The 22,523-nt window shown below is 43.2% G+C and overlaps 1 protein-coding gene across 1 annotated transcript in view; it reads right to left on the bottom strand.

Annotated features, from left to right (window-relative positions):
• LOC121569943 (calponin-3) overlaps positions 1–1,811 on the bottom strand; it is a 33,835-nt gene extending 32,024 nt beyond the window's left edge. Inside the window, exon 1 of the mRNA XM_041881299.2 lies at positions 1,566–1,811. Coding sequence (XP_041737233.2) covers positions 1,566–1,622 — 57 coding nt within the window. The 5' untranslated portion in view covers positions 1,623–1,811. The remainder of the gene's footprint in view (positions 1–1,565) is intronic.
• Between the last annotated feature and the right edge of the window lie 20,712 nt (positions 1,812–22,523).

Genomic DNA, 22,523 nt, shown 5'->3' with positions numbered 1-22,523 from the left:
TTGTGCGCCGCCCCATGGGTCTCCCGGTCGCGGCCGGCTACAACAGAGCCTGGATTCGAACCAGGATCTCTAGTGGCACAGCTAGCACTGCGATGCAGTGCCTTAGACCACTGCGCCACTCGGGAGTAGGACTGTGTAGGCTACTCTAACAACACTGGATATGTTTCTGTCAATGATCAGCTTTCTGCTAACTTGCAACACACTTCCAGTATCCCAGATTCCACTGTGTTGTCCTGGTCAATTTCTCCTTCAGTTTTGTTGAAAAGTGCCCACTGTCTTTTCTCTCTAACCTGATGTTCCCCACATTGGCCAAAAGTAAGTAGACTATGACAGCCTGCTTATCTTTTATATCAGTAGAGAACGCTTGGTTTGCTTGCTGTTGACACCAATGCTATCAATGCAAATAGAGACTGTACACACGAGACACAGTTTCACATAGCCGACTAACACGTTAAACATGGGCCTATCTCCTCCGGCCTTGACTGCCTGTTTTCGATGGGTAGGCTGACCGACGATGTCATGATTCAGTCATTTCCTACAGAGAGAGACAACTCTTGGTAGCCTGGGAGACCAATGTGCTATGAACCAGACATTCCACTAATGATATGATATTGCGTGAATCTTTTCCTCTGAGCACTGCTTGACAGTATCCATACAGCCAACTTTTCTACTAAAATATACAATCCACACTATTTACTACTGTTCAATGGTCATTTCAACTAATTATATACCCATTGAGCATAACTACGTTTAGTTTAACTGTCTTACCTTGAATGTAAGACAGAATGTAAGTAAAGTTGTTTTTATCTCAATATTTCTTTTTTTTTTCTTTTTTTTTTGTAAAGTTTTTTTTTTAAACGACCATTTTGATCTCTCATGGACTGTAAGTACTTGCATCCATAACTCGCATCTACACCATTTGAGAGTGGTTACATTTCTCTCATTTATATGGGCTGTCATTGAAACACATTCAGGAGCATGGCTTTAAACCATAGATGTTTTTGTTCAATTGACATGAATTAACCTATTCCAACATCTGACTGACAGCTGTACAGTTAATTACACTGTTACAATGGAAAGTCCTCATCTCTCCCCATTGCCCAATTGAAATGTGGGGCCATAGCCGATCTATCCATCGCCCCTAAATTGCGGACTCCTGTCTCCCCGCTACGAACAATTAATTGGCCTTGGCTTACATTCATGCAACTTCCAATTGATTGGTTTTATTGAAATATTTCGTAAAATGTAGGCCCGCTTATCTTAACTGATGTGAGAGAAACTCCAGGCAAACTATTTTCTACTTTTCGTCGAAGTTTCCATGTAGCCTATTAATCTTAACAGTGCATCTGAGTGGAATAAACCCCCGTCTGAAAACAAAGACAGATGTTGAACTCTGCCTGTAGGCCTATCCTAGACGACTAAACTCAACTCCACGATGTACGGGGGCGCTTTAATCGGCTACCTGTATCCTAACCTACCTGTAGCACGCAGCAGCACACTTGGTTGGTTCCGTTGGTTAGTAAAAAACGTCAATAATAAACCAAAATGTCGGGTTCTTTACTCACTTTGCTTTTCACCTCCGCTGATAATCCGTAGGCTGGTCCCTTATTGAATGAAGTCATCTTTGTTTCAGATTTAAAAGTCTATATCCCTTGCTATAAAGTAGCGGGAAAGATTCCTTTCAGTTACTTTGTATCACTCAATGAACAGCGTACTTCGGGGTCCCGTTCAGTCAGTCCAAAAGAGGAGTTTAAATCCGCGCAAATGGGGTGTTGTGTGAGTATCGCAGTGGCGGGGTCGGACTCTGAAACTCTCCGCTTCAATACAGCACTTCAGAGCCAATCACAGGAGCGGAATCTACATACCGTTTCCTCATTGTTGGAGGCTGCTACTGTTGCACATTTATATGGCAGTGACTTATGACCGTCAGTTCAACAAGAACAATACTACACGTTATCTATTAATACTGAGCATTTGGTTTGACATGAAAATGTCCTCTCTAATAATGCTGTGGCTACACATTTCAGTTATTCAGAATGAAAAAAGGACAGCAATTGAAGCGCAATAGCCTATAAGTTATACATTTATTTGTTTGGTGATCTGTAGCCTACTAAAATTAAATAAACACTGACTTATTTACATTCCCTATAACAAGCCTACGTTGATCAACCTGATCTAGGTTCCTCTTACAGATTGGATAGGGTGGCAGGGAGTCTAGCGGTTAAGAGCAATGGGCTGGGAACTGAAAGGTCATTGGTTTGAATCCCTGAGCCGACTAGGTGAAAAATCTGTGCAAGTGCCCTTGACCAAGGCACTTAACTGCTCTGGATAAGAACATCTAGTAAATCACTGAAGATATCAATTAAATCTTGGTTGCTGCCATGCATTTTATTGGTGTAATAAGTTTTCTCCATGAATAACAGCCAAGCTGCTACACACTGAAAGTCAAATCAAATCAAATGTTATTTGCCACATGTGCCGAATACAACAGGTGTAGACCTTACAGTGAAATGCTTCCTTACAGGCCCTTAACCAACAATGCAGTTAAGATATTTTTTTTAAAAGTGTTAAGTAAAAAATAGATAAGTAAAAAATAAAATACAAAAAATAATTAAAGAGCAGCAGTAAAATAAAATAACAGTAAGGAGGATATATACAGGGGTAGGGAGGATATATACAGGGGTAGGGAGGATATATACAGGGGTAGGGAGGATATATACAGGGGTAGGGAGGCTATATACAGGGGTAGGGAGGATATATACAGGGGTAGGGAGGATATATACAGGGGTAGGGAGGATATATACAGGGGTAGGGAGGATATATACAGGGGTAGGGAGGCTATATACAGGGGTAGGGAGGATATATACAGGGGTAGGGAGGATATATACAGGGGTAGGGAGGATATATACAGGGGTAGGGAGGATATATATATATATAGGGGTAAGGAGGCTATATACAGGGGTAGGGAGGATATATATATATACAGGGGTAGGGAGGATATATACAGGGATAGGGAGGATATATACAGGGGTAGGGAGGCTATATACAGGGGTAGGGAGGATATATACAGGGGTAGGGGAGGATATATGCAGGGTAGGAAGGCTATATACAGGGGTAGGGAGGATATATACAGGGGTAGGGAGGATATATACAGGGGTAGGGAGGATATATATATATATAGGGGGTAGGGGAGGCTATATACAGGGGTAGGAGGATATATATATATATACAGGGGTAGGGAGGATATATACAGGGATAGGGAGGATATATACAGGGGTAGGGAGGCTATATACAGGGGTAGGGAGGATATATATATATACACAGGGGTAGGGAGGCTATATACAGGGATAGGGAGGATATATCAGGGGTAGGAGGCTATATACAGGGGTAGGGAGGCTATATATATATACACAGGGGTAGGGAGGCTATATACAGGGGTAGGGAGGCTATATATATATACACAGGGGTAGGGAGGCTATATACAGGGATAGGGAGGATATACAGGGGTAGGGAGGATATATATATATACACAGGGGTAGGGGAGGCTATATACAGGGGTAGGGGAGGCTATATATAACACAGGGGTAGGGAGGCTATATACAGGGATAGGGGAGGATATATACAGGGGTAGGGAGGCTATATACAGGGGGTAGGGAGGCTATATATATATATACACAGGGTTAGGGAGGCTATATACAGGGGTAGGGAGGATATATACAGGGGGTAGGGAGGCTATATATATATATACACAGGGGTAGGGAGGCTATATACAGGGGTAGGGAGGATATATACAGGGGTAGGGAGGCTATATATATATATACACAGGGGTAGGGAGGCTATATACAGGGGTAGGGAGGATATATACAGGGGTAGGGAGGCTATATATATATATACACAGGGGTAGGGAGGCTATATACAGGGATAGGGAGGATATATACAGGGGTAGGGAGGCTATATACAGGGGTAGGGAGGCTATATACAGGGGTAGGCAGGCTATATACAGGGGTAGGGAGGATATATACAGGGGTAGGGAGAATATATACAGGGATAGGGAGGATATATATATATATACAGGGGTAGGGAGGCTATATACAGGGGTAGGGAGGATATATACAGGGGTAGGGAGGATATATATATATATACAGGGGTAGGGAGGCTATATACAGGGGTAGGGAGGATATATATATATACAGGGGTAGGGAGGCTATATACAGGGGTAGGGAGGCTATATACAGGGGTAGGGAGGCTATATACAGGGGATAGGGAGGATATATATATATATACAGGGGTAGGGAGGCTATATACAGGGGTAGGGAGGCTATATACAGGGGTAGGAGGATATATCAGGGGTAGGGAGGCTATATATATATATACACAGGGGTAGGGGAGGCTATATACAGGGATAGGGAGGATATATATATATACAGGGGTAGGGAGGCTATATACAGGGGTAGGGAGGCTATATACAGGGGTAGGGAGGCTATATACAGGGGTAGGGAGGCTATATATATATATACACAGGGGTAGGGAGGCTATATACAGGGGTAGGGAGGATATATATATATACAGGGGTAGGAAGGCTATATACAGGGGTAGGGAGGCTATATACAGGGGTAGGGAGGATATATACAGGGGTAGGGAGGATATATATATATATACAGGGGTAGGGAGGCTATATACAGGGGTAGGGAGGATATATATATATATACAGGGGTAGGGAGGCTATATACAGGGGTAGGGAGGCTATATACAGGGGTAGGGAGGCTATATACAGGGATAGGGAGGATATATATATATATACAGGGGTAGGGGAGGCTATATACAGGGGTAGGGAGGCTATATACAGGGGTAGGGAGGATATATACAGGGGTAGGGAGGCTATATATATATATACACAGGGGTAGGGAGGCTATATACAGGGATAGGGAGGATATATATATATATACAGGGGTAGGGAGGCTATATACAGGGGTAGGGAGGCTATATACAGGGGTAGGGAGGCTATATATATATATACACAGGGGTAGGGAGGCTATATACAGGGATAGGGAGGATATATATATATACACAGGGGTAGGGAGGCTATATATATATACACAGGGGTAGGGAGGCTATATACAGGGGTAGGGAGGCTATATATATATACACAGGGGTAGGGAGGCTATATACAGGGGTAGGGAGGCTATATACAGGGGTAGGGAGACTATATATATATACACAGGGTAGGAGGCTATATACAGGGGTAGGGAGGCTATATATATACACAGGGGTAGGGGAGGCTATATACAGGGGTAGGGAGGATATATATAATACACAGGGGTAGGGGAGGATATATACAGGGTAGGAGGATATATATATATACACAGGGGTAGGGAGGCTATACAGGGGTAGGGAGGATATATATATACACACAGGGGTAGGGAGGATATATACAGGGGTAGGGAGGATATATATATATACACAGGGGTAGGGAGGATATATACAGGGGTAGGGAGGATATATATATATATACACAGGTGTAGGGAGGCTATATACAGGGGTAGGGAGGATATATATATATACACAGGGGTAGGGAGGCTATATACAGGGGTAGGGAGGCTATATACAGGGGTAGGGAGGATATATACAGGGGTAGGGAGGATATATATATATACACAGGGGTAGGGAGGCTATATACAGGGGTAGGGAGGATATATACAGGGGTAGGGAGGATATATATATATACACAGGGGTAGGGAGGCTATATACAGGGGTAGGGAGGATATATATAGATATACACAGGGGTAGGGAGGCTATATACAGGGGTAGGGAGGCTATATACAGGGGTAGGGAGGATATATACAGGGGTAGGGAGGATATATATATATACACAGGGGTAGGGAGGCTATATATATATATATATATACAGGGGTAGGGAGGCTATATACAGGGGTAGGGAGGATATATATATACACAGGGGTAGGGAGGCTATATACAGGGTAGGAGGCATATATATATACACAGGGGTAGGGAGGCTATATACAGGGGTAGGAGGCTATATATATATACAGGGGTAGGGAGGCTATATACAGGGGGTAGGAGGCTATATATATACACAGGGGTAGGGGAGGCTATATACAGGGGTAGGGAGGCTATATATATACACACAGGGGTAGGGAGGCTATATACAGGGGTAGGGAGGATATATATATATACACAGGGGTAGGGAGGCTATATACAGGGGTAGGGAGGCTATATATATATACACAGGGGTAGGGAGGCTATATACAGGGGTAGGGAGGATATATATATATACACAGGGGTAGGGAGGCTATATACAGGGGTAGGGAGGCTATATACAGGGGTAGGGAGGATATATACAGGGGTAGGGAGGCTATATATATATACACAGGGGTAGGGAGGCTATATACAGGGGTAGGGAGGCTATATATATATACACAGGGGTAGGGAGGCTATATACAGGGGTAGGGAGGATATATATATATACACAGGGGTAGGGAGGATATATACAGGGGTAGGGAGGATATATATATATACACAGGGGTAGGGAGGCTATATACAGGGGTAGGGAGGATATATATATACACACAGGGGTAGGGAGGATATATACAGGGGTAGGGAGGATATATATATATACAGGGGTAGGGAGGATATATACAGGGGTAGGGAGGATATATATATAGTATACACAGGTGTGGGAGGCTATATACAGGGGTAGGGTATATATATATATACACAGGGTAGGGAGGCTATATACAGGGTAGGGAGGCTATATACAGGGGTAGGGAGGATATATACAGGGGTAGGAGGATATATATATATACAGGGGTAGGAGGCTATATACAGGGTAGGAGGATATATACAGGGGTAGGGAGGATATATATATATACAGGGGTAGGGAGGCTATATACAGGGGTAGGGAGGATATATAACAGGGGTAGGGAGGATATATACAGGGGTAGGGAGGATATATACAGGGGTAGGGAGGATATATACAGGGTAGGGAGGATATATATATACACAGGGGTAGGGAGGTTATATATATACATATATACAGGGGGTAGGGAGGCTATATACAGGGGTAGGGAGGATATATATATACACAGGGGTAGGAGGCTATATACAGGGGTAGGGAGGTAATATATATACACGGGGGTAGGGAGGCTATATACAGGGGTAGGGAGGCTATATATATACAGGGGTAGGAGGCTATATACAGGGGTAGGAGGCTATATATATATACACAGGGGTAGGGAGGCTATATACAGGGTAGGGAGGCTATATATAAACAGGGGTAGGGAGGCTATATACAGGGGTAGGGAGGATATATATATATACACAGGGTAGGGAGGCTATATACAGGGTAGGGAGGCTATATATATATATCACGGGGTAGGGAGGCTATATACAGGGGTAGGGAGGATATATATATACACAGGGGTAGGAGGCTATATACAGGGGTAGGGAGGCTATATACAGGGGTAGGGAGGATATATACAGGGGTAGGGAGGATATATATATATACACAGGGGTAGGGAGGCTATATACAGGGGTAGGAGGCTATATACAGGGGTAGGGAGGATATATATATACAAGGGGTAGGGAGGCTATATACAGGGGTAGGGAGGATATATATATATACACAGGGGTGGGAGGCTATATACAGGGATAGGGAGGCTATAACAGGGGTAGGAGGATATATACAGGGGTAGGGGGATATATATATCTGGAGGCTATATACAGGTAGGGAGGATATATATATATTTCAGGGAGGGGCTTCGGGGTGTTTTTGGAGGGCTATATACAGGGTAGGGGGTATATATATACACACAGCGTTAGGTATATACAGGGGTAGGGAGGCTATATATACACAGGGGTAGGGGTATATACAGGGGTGGGGTATTATATATACACAGGGGGTAGGAGGCTATATACAGGGGTAGGGAGGATATATATAGCTATATACGGGGTAGGGGGATATATATACAGGGGTAGGGGGCTATATACAGGGTAGGGAGGCTTTACAGGGGTAGGAGCTATATACAGGGGTAGGGAGGATATATATATATACACAGTAGGAGGCTATATACGGGGTAGGGAGGATATATATATATATATATACAGGGTAGGAGGCTATATACAGGGGGTAGGGGGATATATATATAATAATAATAATTAGTCATTTAGCGACGCTTATCCAAGCGACCTTACAGGGAAACATTTAGGTTAGATGCCTTTTTGCTCAAGGGCACATCGACAGACTTTTTCACCTAGTGCTTGGGATTAGAACCAGCGACCTTTTATCTACAACGCTCTTAACCACTAAGCTACCTGCCGCAGATAGATATATATATACACAGGGGTAGGAGGCTATATACAGGGGTAGGGGGCTATATTTTCACAGAGGGGTAGGGAGGGCTATATACAGGGTAGGGAGGCTATATATATACACAGGGGTAGGGAGGCTATATACAGGGGTAGGGAGGCTATATATATACACAGGGGTAGGGAGGCTATATACAGGGGTAGGGAGGCTATATATATATATACAGGGGTAGGGAGGCTATATACAGGGGGTAGGGAGGATATATATACACAGGGGGTAGGGAGGCTATATACAGGGGTAGGAGGCTATATATATATACACAGAGGGTAGGAGGCTATATACAGGGGTAGGGAGGATATATATATATACACGGGGTAGGGAGGCTATATACAGGATAGGGGATATATACAGGGGTAGGGGGCTATATACAGGGGTAGGGGCTATATATATATATACACAGGGGTAGGGAGGCTATATACAGGGGTAGGGAGGCTATATACAGGGGTAGGGAGGCTATATACAGGGATAGGAGGCTATATACAGGGGTAGGAGGATATATATATATATATCACAGGGGTAGGGAGGCTATATCAGGGGTAGGGGAGGCTATATACAGGGGTAGGAGGATATATACAGGGGTAGGGAGGATATATACAGGGGTAGGGGGTATACGGGGTAGGGGATATATCAGGGTTGGATTTCAGGGGTAGGGGTATATACAGGGTAGGAGGCTATATACAGGGGTAGGGAGGATATATACAGGGTAGGGGGATATACAGGGGTAGGGAGGCTATATACAGGGTAGGGAGGATATATACAGGGGTAGGGAGGCTATATCAGGGTAGGAGGCTATATACAGGGGTAGGGGGCTATATACAGGGGGTAGGGGGATATATACAGGGGAGGGGCTTATATATATACAGGGGTAGGAGGGATATATACAGGGGGTAGGGAGGATATATACAGGGGTAGGAGGATATATACAGGGGTAGGGAGGTATATACAGGGAGGGAGGCTATATGGGTAGGGAGGCTATATACAGGGGTAGGAGGCTATATACAGGGGTAGGGAGGATATATACAGGGGGTAGGGAGGATATATACAGGAGGGAGGATGATATACAGGGATAGGGAGGATATATACAGATAGGGAGGATATATACAGGGATAGGGAGGATATATATATACAGGGGTAGGGAGGCTATTATACAGGGATAGGAGGATATATACAGGGGTAGGGAGGATATATACAGGGATAGGGAGGATATATACAGGGATAGGGAGGATATATACAGGTAGGGATATATATATACAGGGATAGGGAGGATATATATATATACAGGGGTAGGGAGGATATATATATATACAGGGATAGGGAGGATATATATATACAGGGGTAGGAGGATATATACAGGGATAGGGAGGATATATATATATACAGGGGTAGGGAGGATATATATATACAGGGATAGGGAGGTATATATAATACAGGGGTAGGGGGATATATATATATCAGGGATAGGGAGGATATATATATACAGGGTAGGGAGGATATATACAGGGATAGGGAGGATATATATATACACAGGGTAGGGGATATATACAGGGATAGGGAGATATATATATACAGGGGTAGGGAGGATATATATACAGGGGTAGGAGGCTATATACAGGGGTAGGGAGGATATATACAGGGATAGGAGGATATACAGGGTAGGAGGATATATACAGGGGATAGGGGATATATATATACAGGGGTAGGAGATATATATATATACAGGTGTAGGAGGCTATATACAGGGTAGGGAGGATATATATATATACAGGGTAGGGAGGCTATATACAGGGATAGGAGGATATATACAGGGGTAGGGAGGATATATACAGGGGTAGGAGGATATACAGGGGTAGGGAGGATATATATCAGGGGTAGGGAGGATATATATATATCAGGGGGTAGGGAGGCTATATACAGGGATGGGAGGATATATATATATACAGGGGTAGGGAGGATATATACAGGGGTAGGGAGGATATATACAGGGTAGGGAGGGATATATACAGGGGTAGGGAGGCTATATTACAGGGATAGGGAGATATATATATACAGGGTAGGGAGGATATATATATATACAGGGGTAGGGAGGCTATATACAGGGATAGGGAGGTATATATCAGGGGTAGGAGGCTATATACAGGGATAGGGAGGATATATATATACAGGGGTAGGGAGGATATATCAGGGGTAGGGGGATATATACAGGGGTAGGGAGGCTATATACAGGGGTAGGGAGGATATATACAGGGGTAGGGAGGATATATATACAGGGGTAGGGAGGATATATACAGGGTAGGGAGGATATATACAGAGGTAGGGAGGCTATATACAGGGTAGGGAGGATATATACAGGGGTAGGAGGCTATATACAGGGGTAGGAGGATATATAACAGGGGTAGGAGGATATATACAGGGGTAGGGAGGCTATATACAGGGGTAGGGAGGCTATATACAGGGATAGGAGGATATATATATATACAGGGGTAGGGAGGATATACAGGGTAGGGAGGCTATATACAGGGGTAGGGAGGATATATATATATATATACAGAGGGTAGGAGGCTATATACAGGATAGGAGATATATATATATATATATATATATATATATATATATATATATACTATATATATATATACAGGGATAGGAGGATATATACAGGGATAGATATATATATATATATATATACAGGGGTAGGAGGCTATATACAGGGATAGGGAGGATATATATATATACACACGGGGTAGGGAGGCTATATATACAGGGTAGGGAGGCTATATATATATACACAGGGGTAGGGAGGCTATATACAGGGTAGGAGGCTATATATATATACACAGGGTAGGGGAGGCTATATACAGGGGTAGGGAGGATATATATAGATATACACAGGGGTAGGGAGGCTATATACAGGGGTAGGGAGGCTATATATATATACACAGGGGTAGGAGGCTATATACAGGGTAGGGAGGATATATATACACAGGGGTAGGGAGCTATATACAGGGATAGGGAGGATATATACAGGGGTAGGGAGGCTATATACAGGGGTAGGGAGGCTATATATATATATACACAGGGGTAGGGAGGCTATATACAGGGGTAGGGAGGCTATATACAGGGGTAGGGAGGATATATACAGGGGTAGGGAGGATATATACAGGGGTAGGGAGGATATATACAGGATATGGAGGATATATCAGGGTAGGAGGATATATACAGGGGTAGGGAGGCTATATACAGGGGTAGGGAGGATATATACAGGGTATGGAGGATATACAGGGGGTAGGGAGGATATACAGGGTAGGGAGGCTATATACAGGGGTAGGGAGGATATATACAGGGGTAGGGAGGATATATACAGGGGTAGGGAGGATATATACAGGGGGTAGGAGGCTATATACAGGGTGTAGGGAGGATATATACAGGGGTAGGGAGGATATATACAGGGGTAGGGAGGCTATATACAGGGGTAGGGAGGATATATACAGGGGTAGGAGGCTATATACAGGGGTAGGAGGCTATATACAGGGTAGGGAGGCTATATACAGGGGGTAGGGAGGATATATACAGGGTAGGGAGGCTATATATATACAGGGTAGGGAGGATATATACAGGGTAGGGAGGATATATACAGGGGTAGGGAGGATATATACAGGGGTAGGGAGGTATATACAGGGGTGGAGGCTATATGCAGGGGTAGGGAGGCTATACACAGGGGTAGGGAGGCTATATACAGGGGTAGAGGATATATACAGGGTAGGGGATATATACAGGATAGGGGAGATATATACAGGGATAGGGAGGATATATACAGGGATAGGGAGGATGATATACAGGGATAGGGAGGATATATATATATACAGGGTAGGGGAGGCTATATACAGGGATAGGGAGGATATATACAGGGGTAGGGAGGATATATACAGGGATAGGGAGGATATATATATATACAGGGATAGGGAGGATATATATATATACAGGGGTAGGGAGGATATATATATATACAGGGATAGGGAGGATATATATATATACAGGGGTAGGGAGGATATATATATATACAGGGATAGGGAGGATATATATATAGGGTAGGAGAGGATATATACAGGGATAGGGAGGATATATATATATCAGGTAGGGAGGATATATATATATCAGGATAGAAGATATATATATATACAGGGTAGGGAGGATATATATATACAGGGATAGGAGGATATATATACAGGGTAGGGAGGATATATACAGGGATAGGGAGGATATATATATATACAGGGTAGGAGGATATATACAGGGATAGGGGGAGGATATATATATATCAGGGTAGGGAGGATATATACAGGGGTAGGGAGGATATATATATATATACAGGGGTAGGGAGGCTATATACAGGGATAGGGAGGCTATATACAGGGGTAGGGAGGATATATATATATACAGGGGTAGGGAGGATATATACAGGGGTAGGGAGGATATATACAGGGATAGGGAGGATATATACAGGGGTAGGGAGGATATATACAGGATAGGAGGATATATATATATACAGGAGTAGGAGAGGATATATATATAATACAGGGGTAGGGAGGCTATATACAGGGTAGGGAGGATATATACAGGATGGAGGATATATACAGGGGTAGGGAGGATATATACAGGGATAGGAGGATATATACAGGGGTAGGGAGGATATATATATACAGGGGTAGAGGCTATATACAGGGATAGGGAGGATATATATTATATACAGGGTAGGAGGCTATATACAGGGATAGGAGGATATATATATATACAGGGGTAGGGAGGATATATACAGGGGTAGGGGAGGATATATACAGGGATTAGGGGATATATACAGGGGTAGGGAGGATATATATATACAGGGGTAGGAGGCTATATACAGGGATAGGGAGGATATATATATATATATACAGGGGTAGGGAGGATATATATATATACAGGGGTAGGGAGGATATATACAGGGGTAGGGAGGATATATACAGGGGTAGGGGGGATATATACAGGGGTAGGGAGGCTATATACAGGGATAGGGAGGATATATATATATACAGGGGTAGGGAGGATATATATATATACAGGGGTAGGGAGGCTATATACAGGGATAGGGAGGATATATATATATACAGGGGTAGGGAGGCTATATACAGGGATAGGGAGGATATATATATACAGGGGTAGGGAGGATATATACAGGGGGTAGGGAGGATATACAGGGTAGGGAGGCTATATACAGGGGTGGGAGGATATATACAGGGGTAGGGAGATATATACAGGGGTAGGGAGGATACATACAGGGTAGGGAGGATATATACAGGGGTAGGGAGGCTATATACAGGGGTAGGGGGAGGATATATACAGGTAGGGAGGCGTATATACAGGGGTAGGGAGGATATATACAGGGGTAGGGAGGATATATCAGGGGTGGGGAGCTATATACAGGGTAGGAGGCTATATACAGGGATAGGGAGGATATATATATATACAGGGTAGGGAGGATATATACAGGGTAGGGAGGCTATATACAGGGGTAGGGAGGATATATATATATATATACAGGGGTAGGAGGCTATATACAGGGATAGGAGGATATATATATATATATATATATATATATATATATATATATATATATATATATATATATATATACAGGAGTAGGGAGGCTATATACAGGGATAGGGGATATATATATATATATATATATATATATATATATATATATATATATATATATATATATATATATATATATATATATACAGGGTAGGGAGGCTATATACAGGAGATAGGAGGATATATATATATATATATATATATATATATACACAGGGTAGGGAGGCTATATACAGGGGTAGGGAGGATATATATATATATATACAGGGGTGGTATTATATATATATATATATATATACACTGCTCAAAAAATCAAGGGAACACTAAAATAACACATCCTAGATCTGAATGAATGAAATAATCTTATTAAATACTTTTTTTCTTTACATAGTTGAATGTGCTGACAACAAAATCACACAAAAATTATCAATGGAAATCAAATGTATCAACCCATGGAGGTCTGGATTTGGAGTCACCCTCAAAATTAAAGTGGAAAACCACACTACAGGCTCATCCAACTTTGATGTAATGTCCTTAAAACAAGTCAAAATTAGGCTCAGTAGTGTGTGTGGCCTCCACGTGCCTGTATGACCTCCCTACAACGCCTGGGCATGCTCCTGATGAGGTGGCGGATGGTCTCCTGAGGGATCTCCTCCCAGACCCGGACTAAAGCATTCGCCAACTCCTGGACAGTTGTGGTGCAACGTGGCATTGGTGGATGGAGCGAGACATGATGTCCCAGATGTGCTCAATTGGATTCAGGTCTGGGGAATGGGCGGGTCCATAGCATCAATGCCTTCCTCTTGCAGGAACTGCTGACACACTCCAGCCACATGAGGTCTAGCATTGTCTTGCATTAGGAGGAACCCAGGGCCAACCACACCAGCATATGGTCTCACAAGGGGTCTGAGGATCTCATCTCGGTACCTAATGGCAGTCAGGCTACCTCTGGCGAGCACATGGAGGGCTGTGCGGCCCCCCAAAGAAATGCCACCCCACACCATGACTGACCCACCGCCAAACCGGTCATGCTGGAGGATGTTGCAGGCAGCAGAATGTTCTCCACGGCATCTCCAGACTCTGTCACGTCTGTCACATGTGCTCAGTGTGAACCTGCTTTCATCTGTAAAGAGCACAGGGCGCCAGTGGCGAATTTGCCAATCTTGGTGTTCTCTGGCAAATGCCAAACGTCCTGCACGGTGTTGGGCTGTAAGCTCAACCCCCCACCTGTGGCGTCGGGCCCTCATACCACCCTCATGGAGTCTGTTTCTGACCGTTTGAGCAGACACATGCACATTTGTGGCCTGCTGGAGGTCATTTTGCAGGGTTCTGGCAGTGCTCCTCCTGCTCCTCCTTGCACAAAGGCGGAGGTAACAGTCCTGCTGCTGGGTTGTTGCCCTCCTACGGCCTCCTCCACGTCTCCTGATGTACTGGCCTGTCTCCAGGCAGCGCCTCCATGCTCTGGACACTATGCTGACAGACACGGCAAACCTTCTTGCCACAGCTCACATTGATGTGCCATCCTGGATGAGCTGCACTACCTGAGCCACTTGTGTGGGTTGTAGACTCCGTCTCATGCTACCACTAGAGTGAAAGCACCGCCAGCATTCAAAAGTGACCAAAACATCAGCCAGGAAGCATAGGAACTGAGAAGTGGTCTGTGGTCACCACCTGCAAAACCAGTCCTTTATTGGGGGTGTCTTGCTAATTGCCTATAATTTCCACCTGTTGTCTATTCCATTTGCACAACAGCATGTACAGTTTATTGTCAATCAGTGTTGCTTCCTAAGTGGACAGTTTGATTTCACAGAAGTGTGATTGACTTGGAGTTACATTGTGTTGTTTTAAGTGTTCCCTTTATTTTTTGAGCAGTATATATATATATATATATATATATATATATATATATATATATATATATATATATATATATATATATACACATACATTTTTATTTTATTTTTTATTTCACCTTTATTTAACCAGGTAAGCCAGTTGAGAACAAGTTCTCATTTACAACTGCGACCTGGCCAAGATAAAGCAAAGCAGTGCGATAAAAACAACAACACAGAGTTACATATGGGGTAAAACAAAACATAAAGTCAAAAATACCACAGAAAATATATATACAGTGTGTGCAAATGTAGCAAGTTATGGAGGTAAGGCAATAAATAGGCTATAGTGCAAAATAATTACAATTAGTATTAACACTGGAATTATAGATGTGCAAGAGATTATGTGCAAATAGAGATACTGGGGTGCAAATGAGCAAAATAAATAACAATGTAAATAACAATATGGGGATGAGGTAGTTGGGTGGGCTAATTTCAGATGGGCTGTGTACAGGTGCAGTGATCGGTAAGGTGCTCTGACAACTGATGCTTAAAGTTAGTGATGGAGATAAGAGTCTCCAGCTTCAGAGACTTTTGCAATTCGTTCCAGTCATTTGCAGCAGAGAACTGGAAGGAATGGCGGCCAAAGGAGGTGTTGGCTTTGGGGATGACCAGTGAGATATACCTGCTGGAGCGCATACTACGGGTGGGTGTTGCTATGGTGACCAATGAGCTAAGATAAGGCAGGGATTTGCCTAGAAGTAATTTATAGATGACCTGGAGCCAGTGGGTTTGGCGACAAATATGTAGTGAGGACCAGCCAACAAGAGCGTACAGGTCACAGTGGTGGGTAGTATATGGGGCTTTGGTGACAAAACGGATGGCCCTGTGATAGACTACATCCAATTTGCTGAGTAGAGTGTTGGAGGCTATTTTGTAAATGACATCGCCAAAGTCAAGGATCGGTAGGATAGTCAGTTTTACGAGGGCATGTTTAGCAGCATGAGTGAAGGAGGCTTTGTTGCGAAATAGGAAGCCGATTCTGGATTTAACTTTGGATTGGAGATTCTTAATGTGAGTCTGGAAGGAGAGTTTACGGTCTAACCAGACACCTAGGTATTTGTAGTTGTCCACATACTCTAGGTCAGACCCGTCGAGAGTAGTGATTCTATTCGGGTGGGCGGGTCCCTGCAACGTTCGTACATACACACACATACACAGGGGTAGGGAGGATATATATATATACATACAGTTGAAGTCGGACGTTTACATACACCTTAGCCAAATACATTTAAACTCAGTTTTTCACAATTCCTAACATTTAATCCTAGTAAATATTCCCTGTCTTAGGTCAGATAGGATCACAACTTTATTTTAAGAATGTGAAATGTCAGAACAATAGTAGAGATAATTATTTATTTCAGCTTTTATTTCTTTCATCACATTCCCAGTGGGTCAGAAGTTTACATACACTCAATTAGTATTTGGTAGCATTGCCATTAAATTGTTTAACTTGGGTCAAACGTTTCGGTTAGCCTTCCACAAGCTTCCCACAATACGTTGGGGTAATTTTGGCCCAATCCTCCTGACAGAGCTGGTGTAACTGAGTCAGGTTTGTATACCTCCTTGCTCGCATACGCTTTTTCAGTTCTGCCCACACATTTTCTATAGGATTGAGTGCAGGGCATTGTGATGGCCACTCCAAAACCTTGACTTTGTTGTCCTTAAGCCATTTTCCCACAACTTTGGAAGTATGCTTGGGGTCATTGTCCATTTGGAAGACCCATTTGCGACCAAGCTTTAACTTCCTGACTGATGTCTTGAGATGTTGCTTCAATATATCCACATAATTTTCCATCGTCATGATGCCATCTATTTTGTGAAGTGCACTAGTCCCTCCTGCAGCAAAGCACCCCCACAGCATGATGCTGCCACCCCCGTGCTTCACGGTTGGGATGGTATTTGTAAGTCGCTCTGGATAAGAGCGTCTGCTAAATGACGTAAATGTAATGTAAATGTGTTCTTCGGCTTGCAAGCAACCCCCTTTTTCCTCCAAACATAACAATGGTCATTATGGCCAAAAAGTACGAACTTCGTCCCCATGTGCAGTTGCAAACTGTAGTCTGGCTTTTTTATGGCGGTTTTGGAGCAGTGGCTTCTTCCTTGCTGAGCGGCCTTTCAGGTTATGTCGATATAGGACAAATTTTACTGTGGATATAGATACTTTTGTACCTGTTTCCTCCAGCATCTTCACAAGGTCCTTTGCTGTTGTTCTGGGATTGATTTGCACCAAAGTACATTCATCTCTAGGAGACAGAACGCATCTCCTTCCTGTGCGGTATGACAGCTGCGTGGTCCCATGGTGTTTATACTTGCATACTAGGTCCCGTGTAGCTCAGTTGGTAGAGCATGGCACTTGCAACGCCAAGGTTGTGGGTTCGATTCCCACAGGGGACCAGTATGAAAAATGTCTGCACTCACTAACTGTAAGTCGCTCTGGATAAGAGAGTCTGCTAAATGACTAAAATGTAATGAATGTGGTACCTTCAGGCGTTTGGAAATTGCTCCCAAGGATGAACCAGACTTGTGAAGGTCCACAATTCTTTTTCCGAGGTCTTGGCTGATTTCTTTAGATTTTCCCATGAGGTCAAGCAAAGAGGCACTGAGTTTGAAGGTAGGCCTTGAAATACATCCACAGGTACACCTCCAATTGACTCAAATTATTAATTAAACTTCTGATCCACTGGAATTGTGATACAGTGAATTATAAGTGAAATAATCTGTCTGTAAACACTTGTTGGAAAAATTACTTGTGTCATGCACAAAGTAGATGTCCTAACCGACTTGCCAAAACTATAGTTTGTTAACAAGACATTTGTGGTGTGGTTGAAAAACAAGTTTTAATGACTCCAACCTAAGTGTATGTAAACTTCCGACTTCAACTGTATACAGGGATAGGGAGGATATATATATATATACATACAGGGATAGGGAGGATATATATATATATACATACAGGGGTATAGCCTCCATAATGAGTCCATAATAAGCAGTATTGATCCTTTGCCACCATTCAAGGTGGAATAGAGGAGGCTCAAGGGCATGACACACACACACACAATGCTGTTTTCTTTGTTGAGATAACGATCTTCCAATGTCATTCAACCTTTGCGGTGTGTATAAAGGGACCTTGTTTGAAAGTATGCAGTTTGTCAGTGTCAGGTTTACAGGCAATAGTTTAGAACAGAAGTACAGTGGTTTCATAATCTTCAACACTCCACCTGTTCACCTGGTAGAGGAGCTGGGCAGAGTCATATAGGAGCTGGGCTGAGTCATACAGGAGCAGAGTCATATAGGAGCAGAGCAGAGTCATACAGGAGCAGAGTCATAAAGTAGCAGAGCAGAGTCATACAGGAGCAGAGTCATAAAGTAGCAGAGCAGAGTCATATTGGAGCAGAGTCATATAGTAGCAGAGCAGAGTCATACAGGAGCAGAGTCATATAGGAGCAGAGCAGAGTCATATAAGAGCTGAGCAGAGTCATATAGAAGCTGAGCAGAGTCATATAGGAGCAGAGCAGAGTCATATAGAAGCAGAGTCATATAGAAGCAGAGTCATATAGTAGCAGAGTCATATATTAGCAGAGTCATATAGGAGCAGAGTCATATAGTAGCAGAGTCATATATTAGCAGAGTCATATAGGAGCAGAGTCATATAGGAGCAGAGTCATATAGGAGCTGAGCAGAGTCATATAGGAGCAGAGTCATATAGTAGCAGAGTCTTATAGGAGCAGAGTCAAATTGGAGCAGAGTCTTATAGGAGCAGAGTCATATAGGAGCAGAGTCATATAGGAGCTGAGCAGAGTCATATAGGAGCAGAGTCTTATAGGAGCAGAGTCATATTGGAGCAGAGTCATATAGGAGCTGAGCAGAGTCATATAGGAGCAGAGTCATATAGGAGCAGAGTCTTATAGGAGCAGAGTCATATAGGAGCAGAGTCATATAGGAGCTGAGCAGAGTCATATAGGAGCAGAGTCATATAGGAGCAGAGCAGAGTCTTATAGTAGCAGAGTCATATAGTAGCAGAGTCATATTGGAGCAGAGTCATATAGTAGTAGAGTCATATAGGAGCAGAGTCTTATAGGAGCAGAGTCATATAGGAGCAGAGTCATATAGGAGCTGAGCAGAGTCATATAGGAGCTGAGCAGAGTCATATAGTAGCAGAGTCATATAGGAGCAGAGTCATATAGGAGCAGAGTCATATAGGAGCTGAGCAGAGTCTTATAGTAGCAGAGTCATATAGGAGCAGAGTCATATAGTAGCAGAGTCATATAGGAGCTGAGCAGAGTCTTATAGGAGCAGAGTCATATAGTAGCAGAGTCATATAGGAGCAGAGTCATATAGTAGCAGAGTCATATTGGAGCAGAGTCATATAGTAGTAGAGTCATATAGGAGCAGAGTCTTATAGGAGCAGAGTCATATAGGAGCAGAGTCATATAGGAGCTGAGCAGAGTCATATAGGAGCTGAGCAGAGTCATATAGTAGCAGAGTCATATAGGAGCAGAGTCATATAGGAGCAGAGTCATATAGGAGCTGAGCAGAGTCTTATAGTAGCAGAGTCATATAGGAGCAGAGTCATATAGGAGCAGAGTCATATAGTAGCAGAGTCATATAGGAGCTGAGCAGAGTCTTATAGGAGCAGAGTCATATAGTAGCAGAGTCATATAGGAGCAGAGTCATATAGTAGCAGAGTCATATAGGAGCTGAGCAGAGTCTTATAGGAGCAGAGTCATATAGTAGCAGAGTCTTATAGGAGCAGAGTCATATAGTAGTAGAGTCATATAGGAGCTGAGCAGAGTCTTATAGTAGCAGAGTCATATAGTAGCAGAGTCATATTGGAGCAGAGTCATATAGTAGTAGAGTCATATAGGAGCAGAGTCTTATAGGAGCAGAGTCATATAGGAGCAGAGTCATATAGGAGCTGAGCAGAGTCATATAGTAGCAGAGTCATATAGGAGCAGAGTCATATAGGAGCAGAGTCATATAGGAGCTGAGCAGAGTCTTATAGTAGCAGAGTCATATAGTAGCAGAGTCATATAGGAGCAGAGTCATATAGGAGCAGAGTCATATAGTAGCAGAGTCATATAGTAGCAGAGTCAAATAGGAGCTGAGCAGAGTCTTATAGTAGCAGAGTCATATAGGAGCAGAGTCATATAGGAGCAGAGTCATATAGGAGCTGAGCAGAGTCATATAGGAGCAGAGTCTTATAGGAGCAGAGTCATATAGGAGCAGAGTCTTATAGGAGCAGAGTCTTATAGGAGCAGAGTCATATAGGAGCAGAGTCCTATAGGAGCAGAGTCATATAGGAGCAGAGTCATATAGGAGCTGAGCAGAGTCATATAGGAGCAGAGTCTTATAGGAGCAGAGTCATATAGGAGCAGTCATATCGGAGCAGAGTCTTATAGGAGCAGAGTCATATAGGAGCAGAGTCATATAGGAGCAGAGTCATATATTAGCAGAGTCATATAGGAGCAGAGTCTTATAGGAGCAGAGTCATATAGGAGCTGAGCAGAGTCTTATAGTAGCAGAGTCATATAGTAGCAGAGTCATATAGGAGCAGAGTCATATAGGAGCAGAGTCATATAGGAGCTGAGCAGAGTCATATAGGAGCAGAGTCTTATAGGAGCAGAGTCATATAGGAGCAGAGTCATATAGGAGCAGAGTCTTATAGGAGCAGAGTCATATAGGAGCAGAGTCATATAGTAGCAGAGTCATATAGGAGCAGAGTCATATAGGAGCAGAGTCTTATAGGAGCAGAGTCATATAGGAGCAGAGTCATATAGGAGCAGAGTCATACAGGAGCAGAGTCATATAGGAGCTGAGCAGAGTCATATAATAGCAGAGTCATATAGGAGCTGAGCAGAGTCTTATAGTAGCAGAGTCATATAGGAGCTGAGCAGAGTCTTATAGTAGCAGAGTCATATAGGAGCTGAGCAGAGTCATATAGTAGCAGAGTCATATAGGAGCAGAGTCATATAGTAGCAGAGTCATATAGGAGCAGAGTCATATAGGAGCAGAGTCTTATAGGAGCAGTCATATAGGAGCATAGTCTTATAGGAGCAGAGTCATATAGGAGCAGAGTCATACAGGAGCAGAGTCATATAGGAGCTGAGCAGAGTCATATAGGAGCTGAGCAGAGTCTTATAGTAGCAGAGTCATATAGAAGCTGAGCAGAGTCATATAGGAGCAGAGTCATATAGGAGCAGAGTCATATAGGAGCAGAGTCATATAGGAGCAGAGTCATATAGGAGCAGAGTCATATAGGAGCAGAGTCATATAGGAGCAGAGTCATATAGGAGCAGAGTCATATAGGAGCAGAGTCATACAGGAGCAGAGTCATATAGCAGCAGAGTCATATAGGAGCAGAGTCTTATCTTCTGCTTCACTTCTTGGTAAAGTCTCATTTAATATATTTGGATGATCTATTCTCATAAAGTCCTTTATTGAGTTATGGTCAAGCTTCCTAAATGTTCAGCTATACCTCTCGACTTAGTAAGAGGCCAGAAGGGCTCAGATATTAAAAGATATGGTCTGTGTGTGTTGAGTCAGTTACATACACTAAATGACCAAAAGTATGGGCATTAATATGGAGTTGGTCCAACCTTCGCTGCTATAAC

This window comes from Coregonus clupeaformis, chromosome 7 (assembly GCF_020615455.1).
Source record: "Coregonus clupeaformis isolate EN_2021a chromosome 7, ASM2061545v1, whole genome shotgun sequence".
Taxonomy (NCBI): Eukaryota; Metazoa; Chordata; class Actinopteri; order Salmoniformes; family Salmonidae; genus Coregonus; species Coregonus clupeaformis.
This window is presented reverse-complemented; position numbering and strand designations above follow the sequence as displayed.